At 40.4% G+C, this 21,922-nt stretch overlaps 2 protein-coding genes across 3 annotated transcripts in view; one reads left to right on the top strand and one right to left on the bottom strand.

Annotated features, from left to right (window-relative positions):
* Positions 1–1,680: 1,680 nt before the first annotated feature.
* RBM12B (RNA binding motif protein 12B) lies at positions 1,681–7,774 on the bottom strand. Of its 2 annotated transcripts, XM_050891081.1 has the most exons (3): positions 7,714–7,774; positions 4,578–4,623; positions 1,681–3,854 (listed from the first exon to the last, which is right to left on the bottom strand). In XM_050891081.1, exon 3 carries the CDS (start codon positions 3,824–3,826, stop codon positions 1,727–1,729), a length of 2,100 nt encoding a protein of 699 aa, XP_050747038.1. In that variant the 5' UTR covers positions 3,827–3,854; positions 4,578–4,623; positions 7,714–7,774; the 3' UTR covers positions 1,681–1,726. The 2 variants fall into 2 exon arrangements, with proteins under 2 accessions (XP_050747038.1, XP_050747039.1); XM_050891082.1 differs by lacking the exon at positions 7,714–7,774 and adding an exon at positions 5,804–6,503 and having other exon boundaries at positions 1,681–4,623.
* Positions 7,775–12,316: 4,542 nt separating this feature from the next.
* The window catches only part of TMEM67 (transmembrane protein 67), a 31,229-nt gene continuing 21,623 nt past the window's right edge, over positions 12,317–21,922 (top strand). The window contains exons 1-8 of the mRNA XM_050891588.1: positions 12,317–12,388; positions 13,848–13,941; positions 15,427–15,526; positions 15,986–16,055; positions 16,158–16,232; positions 17,486–17,548; positions 19,955–20,109; positions 20,230–20,338. Coding sequence (XP_050747545.1) covers positions 12,332–12,388; positions 13,848–13,941; positions 15,427–15,526; positions 15,986–16,055; positions 16,158–16,232; positions 17,486–17,548; positions 19,955–20,109; positions 20,230–20,338 — 723 coding nt within the window. The 5' untranslated portion in view covers positions 12,317–12,331. The remainder of the gene's footprint in view (positions 12,389–13,847; positions 13,942–15,426; positions 15,527–15,985; positions 16,056–16,157; positions 16,233–17,485; positions 17,549–19,954; positions 20,110–20,229; positions 20,339–21,922) is intronic.

Raw genomic sequence — 21,922 nt, 5'->3', positions numbered from 1 at the left:
GACTTGGCATTATTCTCATTCAAAATGCTTTTTTCCTAGCACTTAAAACCGAGGACAAATAATATGCAGAAGAAATAAAGCTACATTAGCCTTTTAAAAATTATAGAAAAAAAAAATTTCTCTCGATTTTGTTTGCTTCTACTTAAAAGACTTTACATGGAAGTTTAGTGATGATGATGACTTTACATAAACAAAGTAATTAAGGTTTGACGACCAGTGAAGGTGATCAGTCACTGGTATAGGCTGCCCAGAGAGGCTGTGGAGTCTCTATCCTTAGAGCTATTAAAAATCCAACAGACAAGGCCTTGAATAACCTGTTCTAGTTGACGCTGCTTTGAGGAGGTTGGACTAGAGACCTCCAGGTCCCTTCCAACCTCAACTACTCTATGAATCTATGATTTTTTTGGTATTGCCCAAGCAAAGGTTAAAACAAGTTTTCATCACCAAGTTGCAACTTTGTTGTCTTAGTTTGAGAGGGGACTAAAACTTCATAAAATTCTTCAGTACTCCAAGTACTATCTTGTACAATTGCAGTGTCCACAAAGTCCTTATCCACACAACCAAAGTTTCCTACTAAGCCTGAATTTTGAAGATGCAGTTTTTCCTCAAATAGGCTAGCTTTTATTTCTTCCTAAAATTTAAATATGCTGGTACCAAACCAATCAAAGCATTCTAAATACTGGCATAAGCACTTATTTTCTTACATAAGAAAATAACATGGTTGGTTGTCAGCTTGGTTGCCAGTAACAGATGTTAGTTAAAACTAATCAGAGATTGACCTGGAATGCATCCAGACATCATTAGCAAGTTAATATTAATGTTATGAGCATGTGGAGATAAAACAAAGACCACTCAGAAAGCTCAGGCTGAAGTCAGCATTCTTGATCTAATTCCAACATTCATTTTCTGCCTCAAGGTACTACAATGAGTGAGGAGAACAAGAAAGCCTATCCAACTGATTAATATAGATTTTGCAGTCTTTGTAAACTACCTATTCATTGCTGTGTTGACAAACTGTAATAGTTCACCCTTTCCAGAGGAAGCAGCCAGCATTATTCTCACCAAGACCCATGTATGCTAAGCATACTAGTTGAGATCATTAACTATAAGAGTTTTAAATGTAAGACACACATTTAATGGCAATTTCTTTTTTATTTAAAAAAAGTTGCAAAGCCAGCTAATGTGAACAGGAAGCTCTTTCTTCTTTTAATAGGAATACCTGCAAACACATGAAACTGAACAAAACCTGAACAGCTTACACAAAAAAAAAAAAAATCAGCCATTTTTTAATTTTATTAAGCTAACCTCAGTAAGAAGTGTTATTTACTAATGCAGGTAGCACTGAAGTTCTTCTATTTGAACCGTTTGTGTGGTCAATCAACCAGCACTTACATTTCTATTTGATGCAAAGTCACGGGGCATGGAATTAAAGCAAACTAAAAAAAAAAACCAAAGCATTACAACTCCATGCCTTTATACCTTGATGTAAGACATTCAATGTCCTCCAGCATTTCTGGGCTCTTCTCTGCCACAAGTAGGCACAATACAGTTCTCATATCTTAACCATACAGATATTTCAACCAAGAGCTAAACAACTGAACTAGCTATTATTTACAACCGTTGATGGAAACTGTTTCTTCTGCATCTTCCAGTAATTAAAAAAGTGAAAATAACTGCCAATACTGTCAAATCTAGAATGTTTTATTCTAGGGCATCTTTTCCTCCTTTACAGCAAGCTTAACTTAACTTTCCGTGGACCAATTGGCCTATCATTCAGTTCATTAATAGCAGCCATAGCTTCCTCATAGTTTGTCATAGCAACGATGGCATCACCCGAAGGTAATCCTTGTTCATTGTACTGTACAGAAACTGACTCTGGTATCACTCTGTAGCCATAGAAAAAATCCAGAATCTCGTTAGGAGTAGCTTTAAAAGGTAAATTTTTCAATCGAATAGGAACAACACGTTCAGAACCACCACTGAAATTTGGATCTGGCATAAATCTTCCTTCAGGAAAATTTCCCATTTTATTATTCCCAAACTCCATTCTGCCAAAAGGTTCATTGTCACCACCAAAATCCATGAGGGGTGGTGGACCTCTAAAATCCTTAGGAGGGCACATGAAGTCCTCAGGGGGGTGCCTAAATTCAGAAGGATGCCTAAAGTTCCCAGGGGGACCAAATGAATGCATGGGTGGCCCTTGTGGTGGCCCAGGTGGTGAACCAACTGGACGGGAAAGCTCACCTCTGTCATACGGATGTGAATGACCCTGCATTTCATTTGGTGCAGACAATGGTACAGTTACACCAAACTTCTGCATCTGCTCTTCAGATATAAGTCTTATTAATACCTCCGTTCCCAAGAATCTTCGACGATTTAAATTTTCTGCTTTCATGGCCTGTTCTTCAGATTTAAACTTCACTAATGCTTCTCCCAGCCCAACTCCTTTGTCATCATAGAGCAAGTAAATATCATCTTCATCAATATCAAATCTCGCAAAGAACTTTTGCACTTCAATTTTTGACACATCAAATGGAAAATTCCTTACATAAACACACATCTTAGGGCCAGAATGACCTTCCCGATAACTTTTTTCTGGTATGGCCTGTCCAGGATGATCTCTGTCCTGTGATCTTTTCCTCTCACAAGAATCAATTATTTTCAACATTGACTTTCTTGAAATTGGAAAAATGTAAACAGGACGATTGAGAAGAACCTTCCTATGACATTCCAAAGCAGCCTGATAATCTCTCTCACTCCTTAACATCACAAAGGCATCTCTAGTCCTCCTCTGATGCTTATCCGTTAGAAGCTTGATTTGTTTGCTGCATATATCCAGATCAGGGAAAAAAGCTCTCAAATCTCTCTTCTCCAGATTAGTAGATAGATTTCTTAAGTGTATGTAATATTCCTGGTTGGGAGATGAACGAGAACGTGTTCTTTGTCTCCTTGGTGATCTTGAATGAGAATGCTTCCTTGAATGAATGTAGCTTGAACTTCTTGGAGATTGGTCTTCGCACAAAAAGTCATCGATTTCATTTGGCACGTCTACCCTCCCGCCATACTCAATCCACCGTTCCTCTGTAGATGGACTAATTTCTATAAACCTCTGACCCATGTATTGTCTATGACGTTTAAGTCCTTCTAAGGCATCACCAGGCGTAGCAAATTTTACCAAGCAATCACCATTGTTTAAACCATTGCGATGCTTTATCAGAATCACTCCCTCCACACATATCCCAGAAAGGAAAGCACGTACTTCATCTTCTGTTGCAGAGTAAGGTATACCACGTAGAAATAAGTAAAGATCATCTGGGTTAAATGGATGAGAATCCTTTCTTGACTGATAGCTTGATTTAGGTATACCTGTATCACCATGTCTTGTGCCATTGGTATGGAAACCAGCCTCTGGATGATTTGGTGGACCGTAACCAGGTTTACTTATTCCTTTTGGAAATGCCGTGACTAAATGTGGAATGTCTCCAACACCTGATGCACCAGAACCATTAGCACCTGTTCTTCTAGAGCCAGCCATAGTTTCTCGTCCCCCACGGTCAAATCGTTTCCGGCTCATTTCTATGGTATTCTGCATTTCTGCCTTGCTGCTGAGAAAGAGCTCTATGCGCGAGTCCTTGATAAACCCTCCTGAACAGCTCATGGCACGCCGTGCATCTTCGTCTGTTGCAAATATAATAAAAGCCTCCCCAATCTCTCCTCCAATAATATGCACACCTCCATCAGGAATATTCAATCCCAAGAAGAAACGACGAATATCTGCAGGACCCGCAACAACAGGAAGCCCCTGTAAACGGATGACTACAGCCATGCTGAGCTCAACCCACAGCAAAAATCACCTGCAGACAAAAAGGTACACATGATAGCACGTCTTTAGTACTCAGCTATTACAGTATCTTAACACTTAAGAAGCTAGAGCCTTTTTAATGAATGTCCTTGTCTCAATCAAGAGAGAAGGTATCAAAAAATCCACAAGTTCACAAGAACAAGATTAAAACAAGATTCACTGAAAGTTGATTAGTCAGAACAATTAGCTACTCCACCAGCACACGTGCACAAGTCTATCAATATTCCCTACCCTAAGGGCAACAAAATCCACCTAAGTCACTCCTCACCATCCACAATACCTAAAGAACACCTAAAGTCTTTCACAGCATAGTTACTGCATGCCAGAGATCTCTGCCCAGTCCTAAGGAACAAAAAAAATCCTGTTTACTTTTGAACAGGACACTTGTGATTGTAACATAGAAAATACTAGATGATAAAAGCAGAAAGGAAAAAGGATAACTACGTCACTGGAAAATGAAGTAATTCACCAACAGTGATTACTTTACTGCTTTGACAAGTTGCTCTACCCAGTGATCAGTTCTGTTCAATAACGTATGTGTTCTCAGCGTTCAAAAATGTTGTCTCTTTCATGTAGTCAAGAGTATTAACCGCAGCAGCCACATGCACTCAGGAGAGCATATCCTAGTTCCCAGCCACAAGTCTGTGAGAAAAAAAGGCCGTGTATGATCTTGTCACAATACTCAGTGAGAAGTGTTAAGCTTTTGGCAGCTTACCTGTTTCTGCTCTGAAGACCTGATAAATTCTGTAAAATCAACTTAACTGTGGAAAGAAAACGAAACATAATTAATGGCTGATATCTGTACTTCGCTTTACATACTGTGCTACACTGCTGCAGCTCATCCGTAGCGGTGGCTAATATTAAAGCCAAGCATGTAATGAACCCACAATCTGGGATACTATGAAGAACTCCTTTCCACGTTCCAAGATGCTCTGCACTGCATCTCTGTGTTTCCATTTTAGAAGCAAAAGAAATTCAAAATTTAAGTTGACTTCTGGAAATGATGAAAACACGATGAGATTACTTGGTCATCAATTGCGCCACACTGAACTGTTGAAATGAAACAGACTGACAGTATATCGAGGGAAAAACTCTCAATTCTTTTGAGTCCTTGAAAGATGCGTAAGTCCATCTCAAGATTACAGGACGTATCCATTCTTCTGAAATCCACCTGCTTTCAAAGTTCACAACAAGAGTATGCTACTCACCAGTCCAGCACTGCACTTAATGTACACAGTGAAGACGATCAAATGAAAGAGCAAAACTATCCAACAAGGAGAAACTTCAGGGAGTACTTCAATTTACAAAGCAAACTTCAGTATTTTCCCTATGTTTACTGCCTTTCAAACATAAGAACAAGAATCACTTTAATACACTGACTTAAGCATATCCTGATTTTCAACATTATCTAACATCACACAATACATAGCACAGTACTCTCAGAACAAACACAAGCTTCTGTAGCAAATTACTACATCCCTTTAAAAAAAAAAGAGCCCAACGCTCCAATGACAAGTGTTTGAGAATAACCCTTGTACAAACCCCTTGCTCAATAACAAACGTAAAGCACTAGATCCTGATGCCAAGTTATCTATTGATAACAGTAACTATCACTCCACCTGAGCTTAGAAAACAAGCAAAGCCCAAATTCTGTAACTAATGGATCCTACGTCACTTCTACGTCAGCACTTTGTAAACACAACAAAATGAAAACAACTGCCTATTTAGTAACTTCACAAAAGATGATCTGTTCTCTGTATTTTTGTGGTGGGTTGACCCCGGCCAGCAGCCAAGCACCCACGCAGCTGATCGTTCGCTCCTCGTGCCCACCAGCAGGATGGGGAAGAAAATAGGAAGAACAAAGTCAAGAAAACTTGTGGGTCAAGATAAAGACAGTTTAATCAGTCAAGAGAAAAAAGTGAAACAAAGGAAATCACTCACCACCTCCCACAGGCTGACTGATGTCCAGCCTGCCTCCGAATAACAACCATCTTGAAAGCCAATAAAAAATCCCCCAAAAAAAGCAAAACGATCACACAAAAACCTTCTTCTTCCTCTAGCTCAGTTTTTGTTGCTGAGCATGATGTTACATGGCATGGAATATCCCTTTGGTCAGTTTGGGTCAGCTGTCCTGGCTGTGTCCCCTCCCAGCTTCTTGCCTACTCCCAGCATACTCACCGGGGTGGCAGAGTGGGGAAAAAAAAAGAGAAAGCCTTGACACTGTGCAACCACTGTTCAGCCATAGTCAAAACACTGATGTGTTGTCAACACTCTTTTAGCCACAAATCCAAAACACAGAACCGTAAGGGCTGCTATGAAGAACGTTAACTCCATCCCAGCCAGACCCAGTACACTTTATAATGTATCTTCTCAACAGATGTGACAGCAATGCCAAAAAGCAAGGAGAATTCAACGGCAGAATTTTCTTATAGGACCTTCGTGTCTTGAAAAATCAAATCCGCTGCCCTGCTACTTCATGATGTATTTAATCTGTAGCATTTCTGAATTTCACGACTCTGCATTCTTATCCCAATTTTTAAACAGCATTCAGAACAGATCTCCTCAGTATTTCTTCGGTGATAAAACGGGAAGTTCTCCACGATGTAGCATGGATACAACATACAACCTTCAGTGGTGAAAACTAGACACAGTGATTTCAGATCATAATGTGATATTTAAGAACTCCACAAACAGAAATGCAAGTTCAAATAATAACCTTTTACTGACTGTATATTAAACAAGCACTGGTAGAAAGTGTAGACAAGCCATCCAACAATTTAAAGTGAATGACCAAAAAGAGTGACTTTTGGGATGAAAGTGTCACACAAAACTAAGACCAATGCATTAACTGAGCAAGGACTTCAGAGAGCAAGGATTTAGATAATAAATAGATTGACAACTTCATGCCACCAATTTAAAAGCACAGAAGTGTGCTCACTGTTTTAACAAATTTTGTATTTGAACTAACTAGAAAACAGTACTATGCCTATACTTCCACAGCCTCAGCAAATTCCAAATACCATTAAAACTTCACTAAAAAAACCACCCCAGCTTGTAAACATTGTAGGAAACTAAGCCTGCACTAGACTAGTATTTTTACTACAACGTTGAGATTACAGAGTCTGCATGCAGTGAGCATGCAAGCTAGAAAGAACACCCACAGAAATATCCCAACTATAAAACTGCACTAATCTGAGAATAACTGGTGCATCAGAGGACGATTTCTTATTCTAATCTTCTTCAAAATAAGCCTCAACAGTCCAAGTAAGCTGTTGCTAATGACAGTTTTCGCATCGCTGAAGGAAGATGCGAGTGAGCTCTGCAGCTGGGCCCGCTACACGGCCAGCTTGAGCACGGGGTCGCTTCCGAGCGCTGCGAGCTGGAGAAAGCCAGTGAGACGCCCCGCCGCCAGGCAGCGCCGCTCGACGGCCGGCTCGCACCGGCCCTTACACCGCTCCGACCGCAGACGGCGCAGCACAAGCCCGGAAGGGGCGAGCGGGCTGAAGCCCAGGGCCGCGGGCGACGGGATGGGGAACAGGGAACAAGGGGAACCGGGTGAGGGGAAGGCCTCCCCGCGCCACACGCGCTCCAGCCCGCCACAGGCCGCTTATGATCCGGCCCCACGGAGAAGCCCGGCCTCCCCACGGCACCGGGACAGGGCTGAAGGGAGGCACCGGGGGGGAAGGGCGATGGGCAGTCAAGCGGCATGAGGCCGCGGCCGGGGAAACGGCTGCGCAGCGGTTCCGCCAGAGTTGGGCTGCCGAGAACCGGCTCACGGCGCGAACCCCGCGCCCTTGGTTACACGCAGCGCCCCAGGAAGCCGGGCACTCTCCCTCACGCCATCCACCCACCGGACACGCCACTAGGACAGGCTCCGCGCCGAGCCCCGCTCCCCGCAGTTCCCGGCACAGCACCACCAAGATGGCGTCCTCCGTCGCTCCCCCCACAACACTCTGAGGAGAGACTGAACTGCGCCTGCGCGAGCCCCTCCCCTTCGCCCCTACGGTTGAAGCCGCACGAGTCCTTCCGGGCCTCTCCCGCGGCGCGGCGCGGCGCGGCGCGGCGCGGCGCGGCGCCGAGCACGACCCCGACGCGCGCATGCTCCGTAGCGCGCGGCGCCCCAGAAAGCCGCCGGGAGGCGGGGCGGAAAATGCCTCTTTCGTAAGCCTCGCTTCTATGCCTGCGCATGCGCAGTCTCACGCCTGGGGTCATAGCAATACGCATGCGCGCTGCTTTGGCGCCCAGACGGGATCGGTGTTCGCAGAGGTGAAGGAGCCGCTCTGCAGCTGGTGCGCATGCGCCCTCGGCCCCATGGCGATCCGCATGGCATCCATATGAAACCAAGGTTTATATAGGGGACGGCATCACGTACATAATTGTTGCTTTGGCGTGTTAAGCATTGTTTTCAGTTTCTCATTTCCATTAGTCCCAGCGACTGCCCAGCCGAGGAAGAGGGGCAGGGAGGAAGGCAGGCCCGGTGGGGCCCGGCGCTGACTGGCCTTGTTACCGTTTCCTTTTCCTTACATCCGGAATGCAGACAGAAAGGCTATGTTCAGGAAGGAGGCATTGCTTTATTCGATAGTGCACAGAAGTGGACACTTGGGGGAAGTTCCCCAAGTCGAGTGCAAAATCAAATATAAAACTTAGCCTATTCATACATCCCATTTCATACCTCCTATTTACGTTACATATGCATCACACTAATCCCTCCTATTTACTACATTTACATATTGCTAACATTGCAAAACTATACTGTGCATGCGCGGGGGTCCCGAGTGGCCATCGGTGGTCGTTTGGGGAGGTGCCCCCTACTCATTCTGAGACAAAGTTCACATTAAGTTATCTTCATCAAGTAAGCATTCTGTCCCTCGTTGACTGAGTATGTCCTTGTGGTTGTTACTTTAAGATAAGTTCCTGTTAAAAAAGCTCTATCCACCTTGCAAATGCTTCACACAACTTCTAGCAGTTACAAGATAATGACAACTACAAGATAACAACTACTAAGGTCTATTTACATAAAGAAATGTTTCACATGCCATCTAGCAGCTAGAAGATAATAACTACTCCTAAGGTCTATTTACATACAATTAAAACAGCTGGTATCAGCCTGAGCCTGTGGGTGCCTCAGGCACCAAGGAGGGAGTTTGCACCCACTGCTGCTCTGCCAATGGCTACAGACACGATTTCTAACCTGACTCGGGGATGGCTCAAGTCTGGGTTTTGGGAGGAAAGGCAGGCAGGGACGGAGAGGGGGAAGAGGAGGAGGAAAGGTGTAAAAGGCCATGTACAGGGAAGGGGAGAGGCAGACTACTTTGGTTGTGCAGGTGAGGTAGTTATTTTATCCTAGTGTTTATCCCACCTGCCTTTCCCTCTGTTTTACGTATTCTCCCCTGTATTTCTAGGCTTATTCTGTACTTGTGTGCTACACTTTTGATAGACAAAAATCTGTATTTATGGTAGATTCACCTAGTAACTCTGCCTTTAAAAACTTGTTGAACCCAGCAGAAGAAAGCCAATGAGGAATAAAGCATTTGGTGCAATAAGCATACAGGCTTCTAAGCAATGCTAATACAGAGAATCATAATAGTTAGGCAATCAGCACACAGGAAAGGGGCAGTGAGGAATAATTAAAATCCAGGACATGAAGTGCCCTGCAAAGTTTTGGTAACGTTTGAGGGAATGTGAACAAGAGCGTCCTGGCAGGTGGAAAAGGTAAAGGGGAGTAACTTTGGCTGTGCATCCATTCCTCTAGGCATTTTGTGTGCTCGCCCTGTTACCAGTTTCCTCTCAGGGGGAAATAACACACACGTATCACATTTGTATTACACACTGTGTAACAGTTTTAGAGATGAGGTACCAGAAAGTGCAAACTACACCTCTGTCTTCCCTGGATTGTTTCTTCCCGCTGATCTCATCCAGCTCCACGTCCTGAAACGAGCCAAACAAAACCCTCCCAACTTCACTTCTCTGTTTTCAGCTGCTCCATCCCTGCCGCTTCCCCGAGTTCCCTGCCGCTCTGTAACCGATACCCTAAATCCTGCCCCGGCCTTGTGCCCTCCTCCTCGCCCCGCCCGCCTGCAGCCCCCCCCCCCCCGCCGAACGCTTTGCCTCCTGCGGCGGGCCCTTCGCGCTTGCCGTACGAGAGGGGACTGACCAATGAGGGCTTGCCGTAGGAGGCCGCGGGTAGCCATGGCGACGCCGGGGCGCTGGGCGGCCGCCGCGCTGCTCCTGGCGGTGGCGGCGGTGCTGCCGCCCGCCCGCGGCTTCTCCCTCCCGCTGCAGCGGCCCGCCGACTGCGGCAACGCCCGCTACTTCGACATCTCCCGCCTGGCCTGCGGGCCCTGCGGAGCCCACCAGCGACAGAGCGCCGGCGGTGAGCGACCCGGCCCTGCCGCGCGGGGGGGACGCGGGGCTGCCCGGGCCCGGGGGCCGTGCGGGGCCGGCGGAGCTCAGGCAGCTCCGCGCTGAAATCCGCCCCCCCCAGCAGCGGGAGATGGCAAATCTGGGCTCGGGTTTTGGCGGTAAAACAGCAGTCCTCAGGGGCAAGTCTGAAAAGGCAGCGAAAAGGTCCAGGATGCCCCAAAGGCATAAGGGGCCACAGCACAACTTTGATGCCTGTGTCTGAGATACATCCCAGAGAAACGTCTGTAGACCTTTTTTTGTAATCTTTCTTTCCTCGGGCGTTTGTATGGTTATAGGTATTCACATTTTCATCAGTAAAATTCCACAGCGCCCTGAATTTATGTTCTCGAACACTTCTGTAACTTGAAGCTCCTTCTCAAAACTTGAATGTCTGAGATGTTAAGTATCTGAGATCTTCACGCTGTGCACGTACTAATCCAAGTCCCATGTGCGAACTTGGAGCATACACAACACACCTTGACAGTACTAAATGAAAAATACAGATGGTAGTTCGCTTTCTTTAGTCCTAAGATAAATAAGATGGTGTGATAGTGTCCATCTTGTATAAATACACAGTCCAAGAGAAGTGGGAGTTCAGTGTTGTGTGTACAGAAACAAATTCGAGACTAAGACCCAACAGCATCTCTCTTCAGAACTGGTACCTCAGCCAGATGCAGTGATCTGGACGGCTGTGTTCACAACTGCTGCGTAAAAGCTGGTCGCCTCTTCCACCACCATCATGGTATCCTAGAGTAACCCCATAGTTTACTTGCAGAAAAAATGCACTGTAATAGTTTTCAGAACCCCTGATAATGTGGGTGTCTAGGTGTCCCTTTTAGGCTTGAATCTTCCTTTAACTGAAGGGCTTCAAGGAGAGAGAAATTCCAGGGGGAGGTCAAGGTTTTGTTTTTTCCCTGCAGTGTCTGACTGGAGCAGTGTAGGTAGCTGCCACTCAGTCTGCTCTTTGCATCTTGTCTGGATTCCACTTAGGATTGCACAAGTCTGCCCATGCACTCCATGGCTAGCTCATCACTGTGGATTCTGCTTTCAAGCAACTTGCCTAAAAATTTAGGTATCATCACAATGAATGTCTCAACTCAAGTCTCTTCATTGATCTAATCCTATTGGGCTTTTTCTTCTTTTTATTAAGTATGAATGGTTGATCATTTTGACAAATGTTGTTTCTGTAAGACTGGTCTCATGATGATGTACTTTAAGGTTATAAAACTTTCCACAGAATTTTACATGATTTTTACGTGCACAGTTCAATAAGCTGAAATAATAAATACAGTTTATTAGTACATAGAATGAATTTTGGTTTGTAGTATGTGTTTAAAAATATGGAGAGAGGTCCATGATAGTGAGACTGAAAAAGTTTCTGAAAAAAAAGTTGTTGAGCACTAGCAGATGTGCACTGTGATGTGCCATGAAACTAAATGTTTACTTTAATTTCATACTAAATGTTAAGTATGTTCTGTTATTCACTGAAAACCATTCAATATAGAGCTCGATCCCCATGCACAATTTTAAAAGCTTTGAGTTTAAAATAGCTTTACAAACGACAGTTGTATTTTGAAAAACCTTTGCATATAAACATGTTTTGTTTTTAGGACTGACTTCCTATTCAAAGGATAAAAACTGTATACAAACATATAATGCTGGTGGTGTAGAGAGGATGGGCTAAGAATGGTGCTGTGGCAAGATTTAGAGGGAGAGATTATTCTATCTGTTATTAGACCAACTGATGCAGTTTAGTTTAAAAAAAAAAAACACAAAAACACAAGCTCTGGGTTCCTGTTCCGCCCTGGTATATTAGTCAGCCTAGTAACGTTTTCCTAAAACATCTTTGTACAAACTATAACATGAACATTTTTAAAAAAGCAAGATGATTTTCATGCACGTCTCACTCAGGTGTTTTATTTGCCTAGCTAATAATCTATATTGATCTCTTGAGAACAATAGCAGTTGTTCTTAGTATTCTGTGAAAAAAAGTCAGTTTTATATAGGTTAAAAGCGCATTTGGGGTTTTTTTCAGGTAGTTCATGTGTATGTCAGCCAGGATACAGGATGGTTTCTAGTAATGGTGGGTCCTCCGTTATTTGTGAAAAATGCCCAGAAAATATGGTAAGTATTGAACTTTTCATACTTTGCCATAATAATAATGCTCTTTTAATTTTAAATTTCCTCCTGACTGCAAGTTATTTTTCATTAATGTAAAATTATTTTGCATAATAGTCTTTGCTTGGGAATTTTTAAGACCATGCTTATAGGTAGTAATTTTTTTCCCTTTAGAAGTGTTTATTACTATTATTTTGCAGGCATTTTTTCATTCTAAATTTTACCCCACAGACAAAGTAAGAGTATTTTAGATGTTTAATTTCCTTCCACTGGTTTTCTTTTCTGCTTCATGTTATGTTATCCTTGCCCAGAGATCACTGTTTTATAGAATGCTGAAGATGCTTTTCAGCTCATAGGTATCTTACTTCATTATTTATATAAATCCTATTATTGTAATATTTAGGCTGTATCTTCATAGTCCCTGATACTTTATCTTTTTACTTCAAAATGATCTGCTACTATTATGTTACTTTAATTATATATATCTTTGTAGTTTGGTCAGTTCTTTCTACCTTTCTTGACAAATTAAGCTATAATTTTGGGTCATATTCACATCATTGAGCCAGAGGCACCAGGCTTAACCAGCTTTTTCCCGCTATAGTAGAGAAATAATTTTTCTCCAGCAAAAACAACTTTTCAGGGTGAAAGCCTTCCTGAATACTTCTTTCTTTCCGATAACTGTAGAAGAACTCTCAAGAGCCCAGCTTAGTTGCATACGTTAGGTGTTCAATGGCTAATGGGTAATGTAGGTCATTTCCCTCTTCTTTCCATCTTCTTTCTACATTAGACATTGACAAATATCCATTGGTGTTTTGATCATTCTGCTGTTTCTTTCTCTTTCCTGTAATGGTGGCTTTTGTCTTTGATCCTATGGCAAGGCTTATGTAAAGATAAAATGATGATAGTGGAGAAGGGAATAACATCAGTATCACCTGAGGATGAGCAGTTATCTTCGTTTTCCTCATTGGGTTTGATCTGTAGTGCAGCTACTTCATGGTATAAAATAAGTGTGGATGTGAACTGTTTGGGTACGTGCAAAATTCCATGCAGTTATATAAGCTGCTTCACTTCAAACTCCTCCATTTCCATTACTTCTGTATATTTATATGCGAATATGTCTATTTATGCATTGTTATGTTTATTTATTTTTTTTTCCCCAGCGTAGAACCTCTATATCTTTTTTTTAAACCTTCCACTTTCAATCAACTCTTATCTTCACTAAAGGGTGTTAGCTAATGGGTTCAGAAAAACTTAAGAACACTTTTTTTAGTCTATGTCTGCAGAGGAATTAATTTTGCCAGATTGTTTAGCCTTTTTTTATCTTTAAAAGTTTCATAAATGTTATCGATGTTGTTGTATCTGAACACATTTTCTAGTTAATAACATCTGGATCAGGCATTCTTCCCAGATATTGGGTGTTATCTATATTTTTCAAAAATTATAGTAGTTTTACATTTTATTTTAGAGCGGAGTTACTCAAGATGGGTGGAATTGTATTATTTGCCCTCAAGGCCTAACTTCAGAAGGAAAATGTAAATGCCTCAATAATGAAATATTAGGTAAGAAATATATGCAAGTTATGAGATACTAGTGCTTGTTTTAGATATTTGAGTTTATTAAGACATGCTCTTCTGTTAAATAAGAAAGGAAATTTAACATATGTTTACATATCTAATGTAAAAATTCAACATTCCTCTTGATCTTAAACCTCATTCCTGAAAGACAACAGATAAATCTGTACCGTTGTTCATTGCAATAAAAACTATTATGCAAACATTCCAAAAATGAATACTGATGTATCACTTCCTTTAAGCTGGTTGGCACTGAGTGGAGGCATTAAAATTGGAATGAAAACAATGTCAATATAGACTAAGAAAAAACATTAAAGTGTTTTGAAGTATATAATGCGTGGGAACTTCGCAGTACAGGAATTGTACATATATGAGTAGGTGGAACAGAATAGCCTGAGCAAGCCAAGCAAACTACTGTGCATTAAAATCAGTGGATTTCATGCCTCCCTGAGACACATGCCTATATCTGTGATTTCCTGCGACATGCTTTCCTAGATCTGTGCCTCTTACTTGATGCTCTATAGTAGTTGCAGATGAATTTCAGTAGACTCAGAAAATTAATTTTAATGTTAACCTTAGTGTCTGTGTTAACTATATTTTTGCTTATCTTGCATGGTAAAAAACTAAGAGCAAAGTATAGTTTTCATCAAGGGTGTAAAACAAAAAAGCTCTTGGAAGCTCTAGTTTTCCTTATTTTCAAAGACACAGGATGGAAAAGACTTTCCGTGTGCCTGTAATTCTTTGAATAAGTATTCCTAATGTCCACTTCGGTTATATTTCTAACAGATTATACTGGAGAATCACTGTTTTCCAGATCATTAATTTAAAATTTTCATAGGTATCTGTAAAAGAGTGAATATCAATCATCTCCCTTAAACTTTATGAGAGTTACAAAATACATTCTGAGCGTTTATGGTAAAATGTTGAGAGCAAAGCTGATTCTGTAACTAACATGCAGAAAGAACATTAGTATTGTAATTCTTTTGATTCTCTGTGTGTGTCTTTTTTTTTTTATAATTAGACTCAAAATCCCTTGCCAAATGATTTAATGGCTGGAAGATGCAGTTTTGAAACTTTGAATTTGTGACATTTGCATGAATCATTTCAGATAAAAAATTTTTTTCCGGTAATTTGTAAACTTGATGGTTTGAGTTTTAGCTTTGCAGTGAAGCCTTGGTTTGAAATTTGGTTCAGAATAAATAACAAAGGAACAGAAAAACTGGACATGAAATATTGCGTTTCTCATTAAAACTAAACTGCATGTGCATAGTTATAAACAATGCATATATATGTATATGAATGTGCCTTTGTAGTGGATGTTATTTGCAAGTTGTGCTCTTGATTTTTTTTTAAATAAAATCTTTGCATTTATTCTAGATCTGCATAGACACTATTTTTTCACACTTTTTTTAACCTGTGTGACGTACTGTGCATAATGCAATTTTATCACAGTTGCTTTTCTTTTCCACTTAGTTGAAAGAAGTATCGATGGCATTTTGCTTAATGAAGCATTGTGCATACGTTGTAATGGAAGTGAGCAATCATTCTCTGCCTCAGATGCATCAGGAAATAGGTGAGTATTCTTTGCCTTTTGTGATGATAAATTTGAACGTGTCATGTTCTGTTTAAATGGAATATTCTTGAGGAACAGTCTGTATCTTTGGGATGATGGTTTTAAAAGCAGTGAATTGGAACTCCTCAACCCCATATCAAACTCAATATGTTTTGTGTTCACTGAAGTCCTTATATGACCAACGGCTTGGTTGGTTGGTTTGTTTTGCTTTGGTGTGACTAAAAAGCGGGCTTTGGATTGGAAGCAGAAACTGAATTCTTACTTTGATAATTAACTATTTCATTTCTTTGCTACTTCACTGACAGTAGAAACAAATGGGTAATGTCTTTTGGATTTCAGTTCAAACTACTGAAGATGCTGACAGTGTTATCAGGCATACTATGTAATCAGCTTTCACTAAGTATTAAATCTCATACTTAACTACATTTTAAGTGCATTCTTCACGTTTGTGATCCATAGGTGTGTAAGATGTGAACAAACGTTCATCAATGTAAGCAAGTCTTGTGACTGCAGCAGCCCAAACATTTTGGTAAGCAGAAGAATGCTTATTGTATTGAAGCTCAGAAAAAGAAAAGTTATGTTGACAAGTGTATAAATTTCCTTTTTTTTTTTTTTTTTTTTTTCTCCCCAGACTGGTGGATTGTGTTTCAGTGCTAGTGAAAGCTTACCCCCAAAGGGAGTTGCAACTGTTCGTTTTGGACAGCTAGTAAGTGTGTTTAATTCTAAAACATTTTCAAGCTATCTCATTATTTACTTTCAGTAAGTCTTTTAAATTCCGTTCCTGAAAAACAAAGGTGGTGGTTTGTTGTCTGATCACGGTGATTGCAAGGTAATTTGCATCTAGATAGAGTGTAGACATGTAGACCAGGCAAGCATTGTTCTAATGGAATATGTTTAAGAAAATTCATGCCCTCTTGGAAACTGAAAAAGGGAAGTAATTTACATGAATTTAGTATCAAAACAAGTAACATGTGGTCTATTGTATTAATTGTATGTATTTAAAACACACTCTTGTATAACAAAAACATGCTGAAAAGTCCGTGAGGGCCTCTGGGCTTTTTTTCTTTTTCTTTTTTTTTTTAATGTAAAATTAGTGTTCGTATGAAATATTTGAAAGAAGATATAAGGATTGAAAGGGCATTTTTAGTTGTCAGGCGGTTAGACCTGATAGAAGAAAATGGACACCTATACAATTTGAGATTGTGTATGAAGTTATTGAACTCCTTGAATTGGCTAATGAATAAAAATATGTTCTATTGAGAAGAATGAAGGTGTTTTCATTGTTTTAGCTAATGAACTTTTATTAGTTGTGAAATCTGCTCTAAGTTAGGACCATTTTCCAAGTTCCGAATTCAGGAAATGCTATGTGCCTAATAAATGAAGTTTTTTCTTAAATGAATTAATGTTAAAGGCTACTGCTTGAAAGAAAGCAAAAAGCAGTCTTCAGTTTTCCTGGTAGCAAATATCGGTTTTGCTTTCTGCAAATGCCATCTTGTAAGTAATATTTTATTGAAAACATGTCTTTTCAGTTGCTTACAGTATGTATGAAAGCTATGTTTAGTTCAAAGATGAGTAGTTATAAAAAGCAGGTTGAGAAATAATTAGGCAAATTTGGTCCTGAGTTAAATTTACCACCCAGTCAGCACCTTACCCTTAAAATCATTAGTATTTCCCTTGTGCAGTAAAGAAAACTCCTTTGGCACAGAATCCATATTCAAAACTTAAATATTTCTGCTATTGTTCTGTGTATTTTGTCTAATTTAGTGAAGTGAAAGAAATTATTGCATTATGGTTGTGGTTTGAACTGAGCTGGTTTGATTGAGACATTTACAAAGCTGAAGAGACAGAAAGCTCTTAGAAAAAATAAGTAGCGTCTTTTAGCTGACATAGTTTTCCAGACTGTTACGTTATGGATAAATTGTTCTGAACAAAGACAGTGAAGCAGTTCCTTCTTTACAGGGTATAACACTGACATCAGCATGGTTTCTGAAAAACCTGCAGTCCTCAGCCTCTGCCTGTTGGGTGAGTTTCATTAACATTTGCAGTTTGGTTTTTTTATACAGAAGTGATACTCTGTATAAAAGCATGGCACTTTAATTTTTGGAAGTTAGCTTGCTTATTTTTAAGAAGTCTTATTTTGAGATGACAGTAGATAAGAAAGAAATACATATACAGAATGTTTAGAAAGAATATTGAGCGCTAGTCAATGTTAATGCAAGTCTCCAGGGTTGGAATCTTCACAAGGTGAATGGTGTTAAAGAAAAAATCCTGCAATAGTCAGTAGGTATGTGAACTGTTATTGAGTATATCCAGTAAGGGATCACTCAGAAAACCAACTTCTTACATATTCAGTATTGATTCGCAGCTGGTCTTTACCTCTTATTTGGCTTTCAGTTATTCATTTTGTTTTGTGATGGAAAAGGATAACCATAGAACCATCCTTTTTAGCTTTGCTTTGCTTTATGTTTGCAAGTGTTATTTACCATTATGTTGCTCTGGGTGGCAGTAACCATGGGTGGAAGAGTGGCTGAGGCAACAGAATCATGCACACTTGTGAAGGGGATGTGCCTCTGCCTCTTTTTTACCAAGTCTGTTATCACACATCTTCATTTCCCTTCCGTATTCCTCTCCTCAAAATCAGATTTTAACTTCTCAGCCCCTACTTTTTCTCCCAATCTGTCACAACCCAAAGGGTTACCTGGCCTACAGGGGTATAAAGATCACAACAGTGGATTTGCAGAATTCCGTAATACACAAGCACACAGAGTCTTTATTTCCTACATTTCTTTATTACAGATTACTACAAATTACTATCAGTAAAGTGAGTATACTTATGATTAATAAAGCAAGTATATATGTATTCCAATGGTAGCAGCAATCAATAGTAGCAGCAAGCATATATTTCAATATTACAAGTTACTACAAAATTTTCACTAGTGAAGCAGCAAATACACTTATGATCAATTACCTATATGCATGCCTATGTATATATATTATTCAAAATAGTACCAGTACAGTGCTCACCAAACCGCTCCCAGGAGTGGGGCCTTGAAGTCGACGACAGAGGAAGTCTCACTTCGAAGATGATCCGCGTCACAGAGTCTGGAGTCAGCCAGGCGTCCTCAGCGATGGTCTGATAACTGGCCTAGGAGAGCTCATAGAAAAGTTTGTGCAGGGGGAGTTCTCTGTGGGTGTGTGTGAGAGAAAGACAGACAGACAGACAGACAGACAGGGACTCTCTGTTTTGGGTAAAAAGTAAGCCATTTTTATATCGCAGAGACATAAGGCAGTGTAGGACAGCACCACCTGGAGCAGCCAATAGATGATGATGTTTTATATTCTCTCAGACAGTTTTTATTTTTCCAGACTGTTTTTCTGCTCTTTCAGCTAGAACAGCCAATAGCAGTTGCTGATTTCTACTTTCTTAGAATGTTTTCCCTCTTTCCAGACTATTTTTCACCTTTCCAGATGATAAGTTGCTGTTACAGTTCCTTGGTTTTGTGCTTATCGATGGTATCTCAGGATGTCTCTGGTATTTAGGTACCCAGCTGCACTTCTCAAGGATGTTTCTGATTCCCAGGCCTAGTTCCCAAGCTAGCAGTTCTCCAGCTGGCAGGCATTCTGTCAGTATTTCAGCAGACTTCTGTTCAGTATTTTCCCAGATCACCTTTGTGGCTGCTCCCATCACCATCTCATACACACAGGTCTGAGATGTATTCTCCTACTTATCCCATTCTTTTTTACAAACTGAGGCTGTCCTCGTCACTTACGTAAGTTTATCCTGTTTGTCTGCCTGAGCCTGCTCAGCTCTTCAGAGGTGCTGCCTGAATGTAACGTGCAACTGCCGATCTGACCGGCACAAAGGCAATAGGCGGTGACAAGTAAATACGAGTGCAGTGATCACTGCACACAGATGCCAGACATCACTTCTGCCTATCGCATGACAGTGGTTTGTTTACCAAAACTGAACAATGGTATTAATACAACGTAGTTTAGGAACAACAGAATAGAAAAAGTACTAAAACTGAAAAGAAGATATTTACAACACATGCAACTATAGTTGTCAGTCTTAGGTCTCTGATGGAGTCATCTTTGACATACAGCCTACGTGGTGTTAAACATTTTGATTCCTACTTCATTTTCTAAATGCAGATTTTGACATTTCTGTCACATACCATCTAGCTGATGCAACTAAAATAAACTGAAAAAGTGAGAGCATTGATTTCATGCTGCCATCTGCAGGCCTATAAAAATATGGAACCTGAATAGCTGGGAGAAAATATTAGGTGTTGACAAAACGAAATCAGTTTCAATTAAAAATGAGGGTTTAGGAGTGGCTTATTAAAGATAACATTAATTTTATGACTGCCTCACCAAAAGGAGGGGCAAATAAATACTTTTCTGTGTTCTTGTGTTTCTCCACTGCAGTTGTACTCTAATCTAACAGCGTGCCAAGCCCTTGGAAATATGTGTGTGATGAATATGAATTCATTGAGTTCTTCAAGCACTGATGCCTGTGGTTTATTTCAGTATATTTATGTCAATACGGCAAGGCTAGGCATTGTTCATTCAATAGCCTTCTGGTAAGTTGCCTTTTCCATAACTTTCAGTCTTTAATAGTGTTTTATAGAAATTATTATTCTAAATGTTCTTTGATGCAAAACATTATGTTTCTTTAGAGAAAACATTGTAATTGTTTTCAGGAGGCATAATCTTCCATGGCTATATTACGGTGATCAACCAGGATTAGCATCCCAAGTGCTTGAGGCAAATCACTTCCCTACAATCTTCAGTTTTAAAGGAACAGATAAGGTAGGTGTTGGGTAGCAGACATGGGGAAGCAGACATTAGGAAGAGGACATAATCACATAAAGAGGTTTAGATTTATTACAGATGTGGCTCTACTAAAAATAATTTTTAGGCAGTTAGTGTAACACAACTCAGTGTGATATCTTACAGAAAAGGAAGGCGATATTTATGTAAAAAATCTCTAGGTAAGATGATTTTACTGACTTACACCCACTCGCTCACACATTTGCTTTGCTCACACTCTTTTACCCACATTCTCATAAGGCCAAGATGTGCTTGCCTGAGCGGTCTGACCAGGATCAATTGTGTGTGACACAAGGAACAAGGGATGCCAGCTATTAAGTCCTCATTGTGTCCCAAAGGTTCTTCTGGATTGGCAGTGATGAACAAGTAATTAGACAAATCTTTTATACCCCTTAGGAGTTAATAGTTGTTTTGGCATTGTCCTTTGCTTCAGAGTCTTGTTTACTTCAATCTCCTAAATCTGAGGCAAAGGTGGTCTTTGTCTTTTTTCCTTGTTTGAAATATATACATCCTTTCGTCAGTGTTGGTGGTGAGCTAATTGGAAAAAGAGGGGTACATGTGATATGCTGTAACTTTGCTGCCATTCTCCTGGTGCCAAAGTGTAGGATCTTTTGCTGACAAGTTGTCTGTGCCGTGGTTTTATCACAACCTATTTCTCAGCTTTATTGCTGAGAACAGTGTTCTTCATTATTGCTATGCAGTGTTTAACCCTTTCTTTCTGTTGCTTCTGATGCTTACACACACATTTCTATCCCTACTTCATTTATACCCACCTTAATGTTTCTGTTACAAATCTCTACAAGCTGAGTTGTATCAGAGATGGATTCAGTCTATTACTCCAGCCGTTTCCTCTTCCTACAGTGAATTAGGGGAAAAAACCAAAAGAGGTGAGGAAAAACAATCATTTCAATGTTAAAAAAGCCAGGTATCCATCCCTGGGAGGGATGGACTGGTTACGTAGCTTGTTAACTGGCACACTTTTAAGAAGGAATCAAACAGTAAATCAAGCAGTGAAGTGTTTTGTTTTACAGATTCATTGTAAAATTAGAATAACTGGAATAGTTTATCCAGATAAGCTAATCACAGAAAGAAAGTAGTGCTAGTGATAACCTGTTTGTCAGTTATACTGCCAAATTTATCTTAAGTTTTCTTACTGACTCAAAATAATAGTTTTTTTCAGCCATATTCTAAAAGGTTGTGTTTTAAATTAAACAATGTTGCAATGCAGCGGTTGTTTTAACAACTAAAATACTCGTTAATGTTCCTAACACTGAAGGTCCTGGAAGACCTCAAGATCCCAGCCTGGTATACATTAGAAATCTGCATAGATTTCTGATTAGTTTAGGGCAAGTCTGCCTGTGTAGAAGTTCCTTCGGAACTTTTTCCACGTCACCAGTGAAGCTGTAGAAGAATGGTAAAGTATGTTTTTTAAAAAAAGTAAACCGCCAAAACCAAGATTAAAAACATAAAATCAAAGGGGAAAAAAATGAAGCATTATGCTGAAAGTTTTAGGGAAGCATCAAACGATGAGACAGCAGTCCCTAAAATGCGTATGTCCACTTT

Source organism: Gymnogyps californianus, chromosome 2 (genome assembly GCF_018139145.2).
Source record: "Gymnogyps californianus isolate 813 chromosome 2, ASM1813914v2, whole genome shotgun sequence".
NCBI classification, from domain to species: domain Eukaryota; kingdom Metazoa; phylum Chordata; class Aves; order Accipitriformes; family Cathartidae; genus Gymnogyps; species Gymnogyps californianus.
The sequence above is the reverse complement of the archived record's forward strand: the minus strand, read 5'-3'. Positions and strand labels throughout refer to the sequence as shown.

Excerpts from the sequence above, each read along its gene's own strand:
- RBM12B (XM_050891081.1), bottom strand. The coding sequence starts at position 3,826 with ATGGCTGTAGTCATCCGTTTACAGGGGCTTCCTGTTGTTGCGGGTCCT.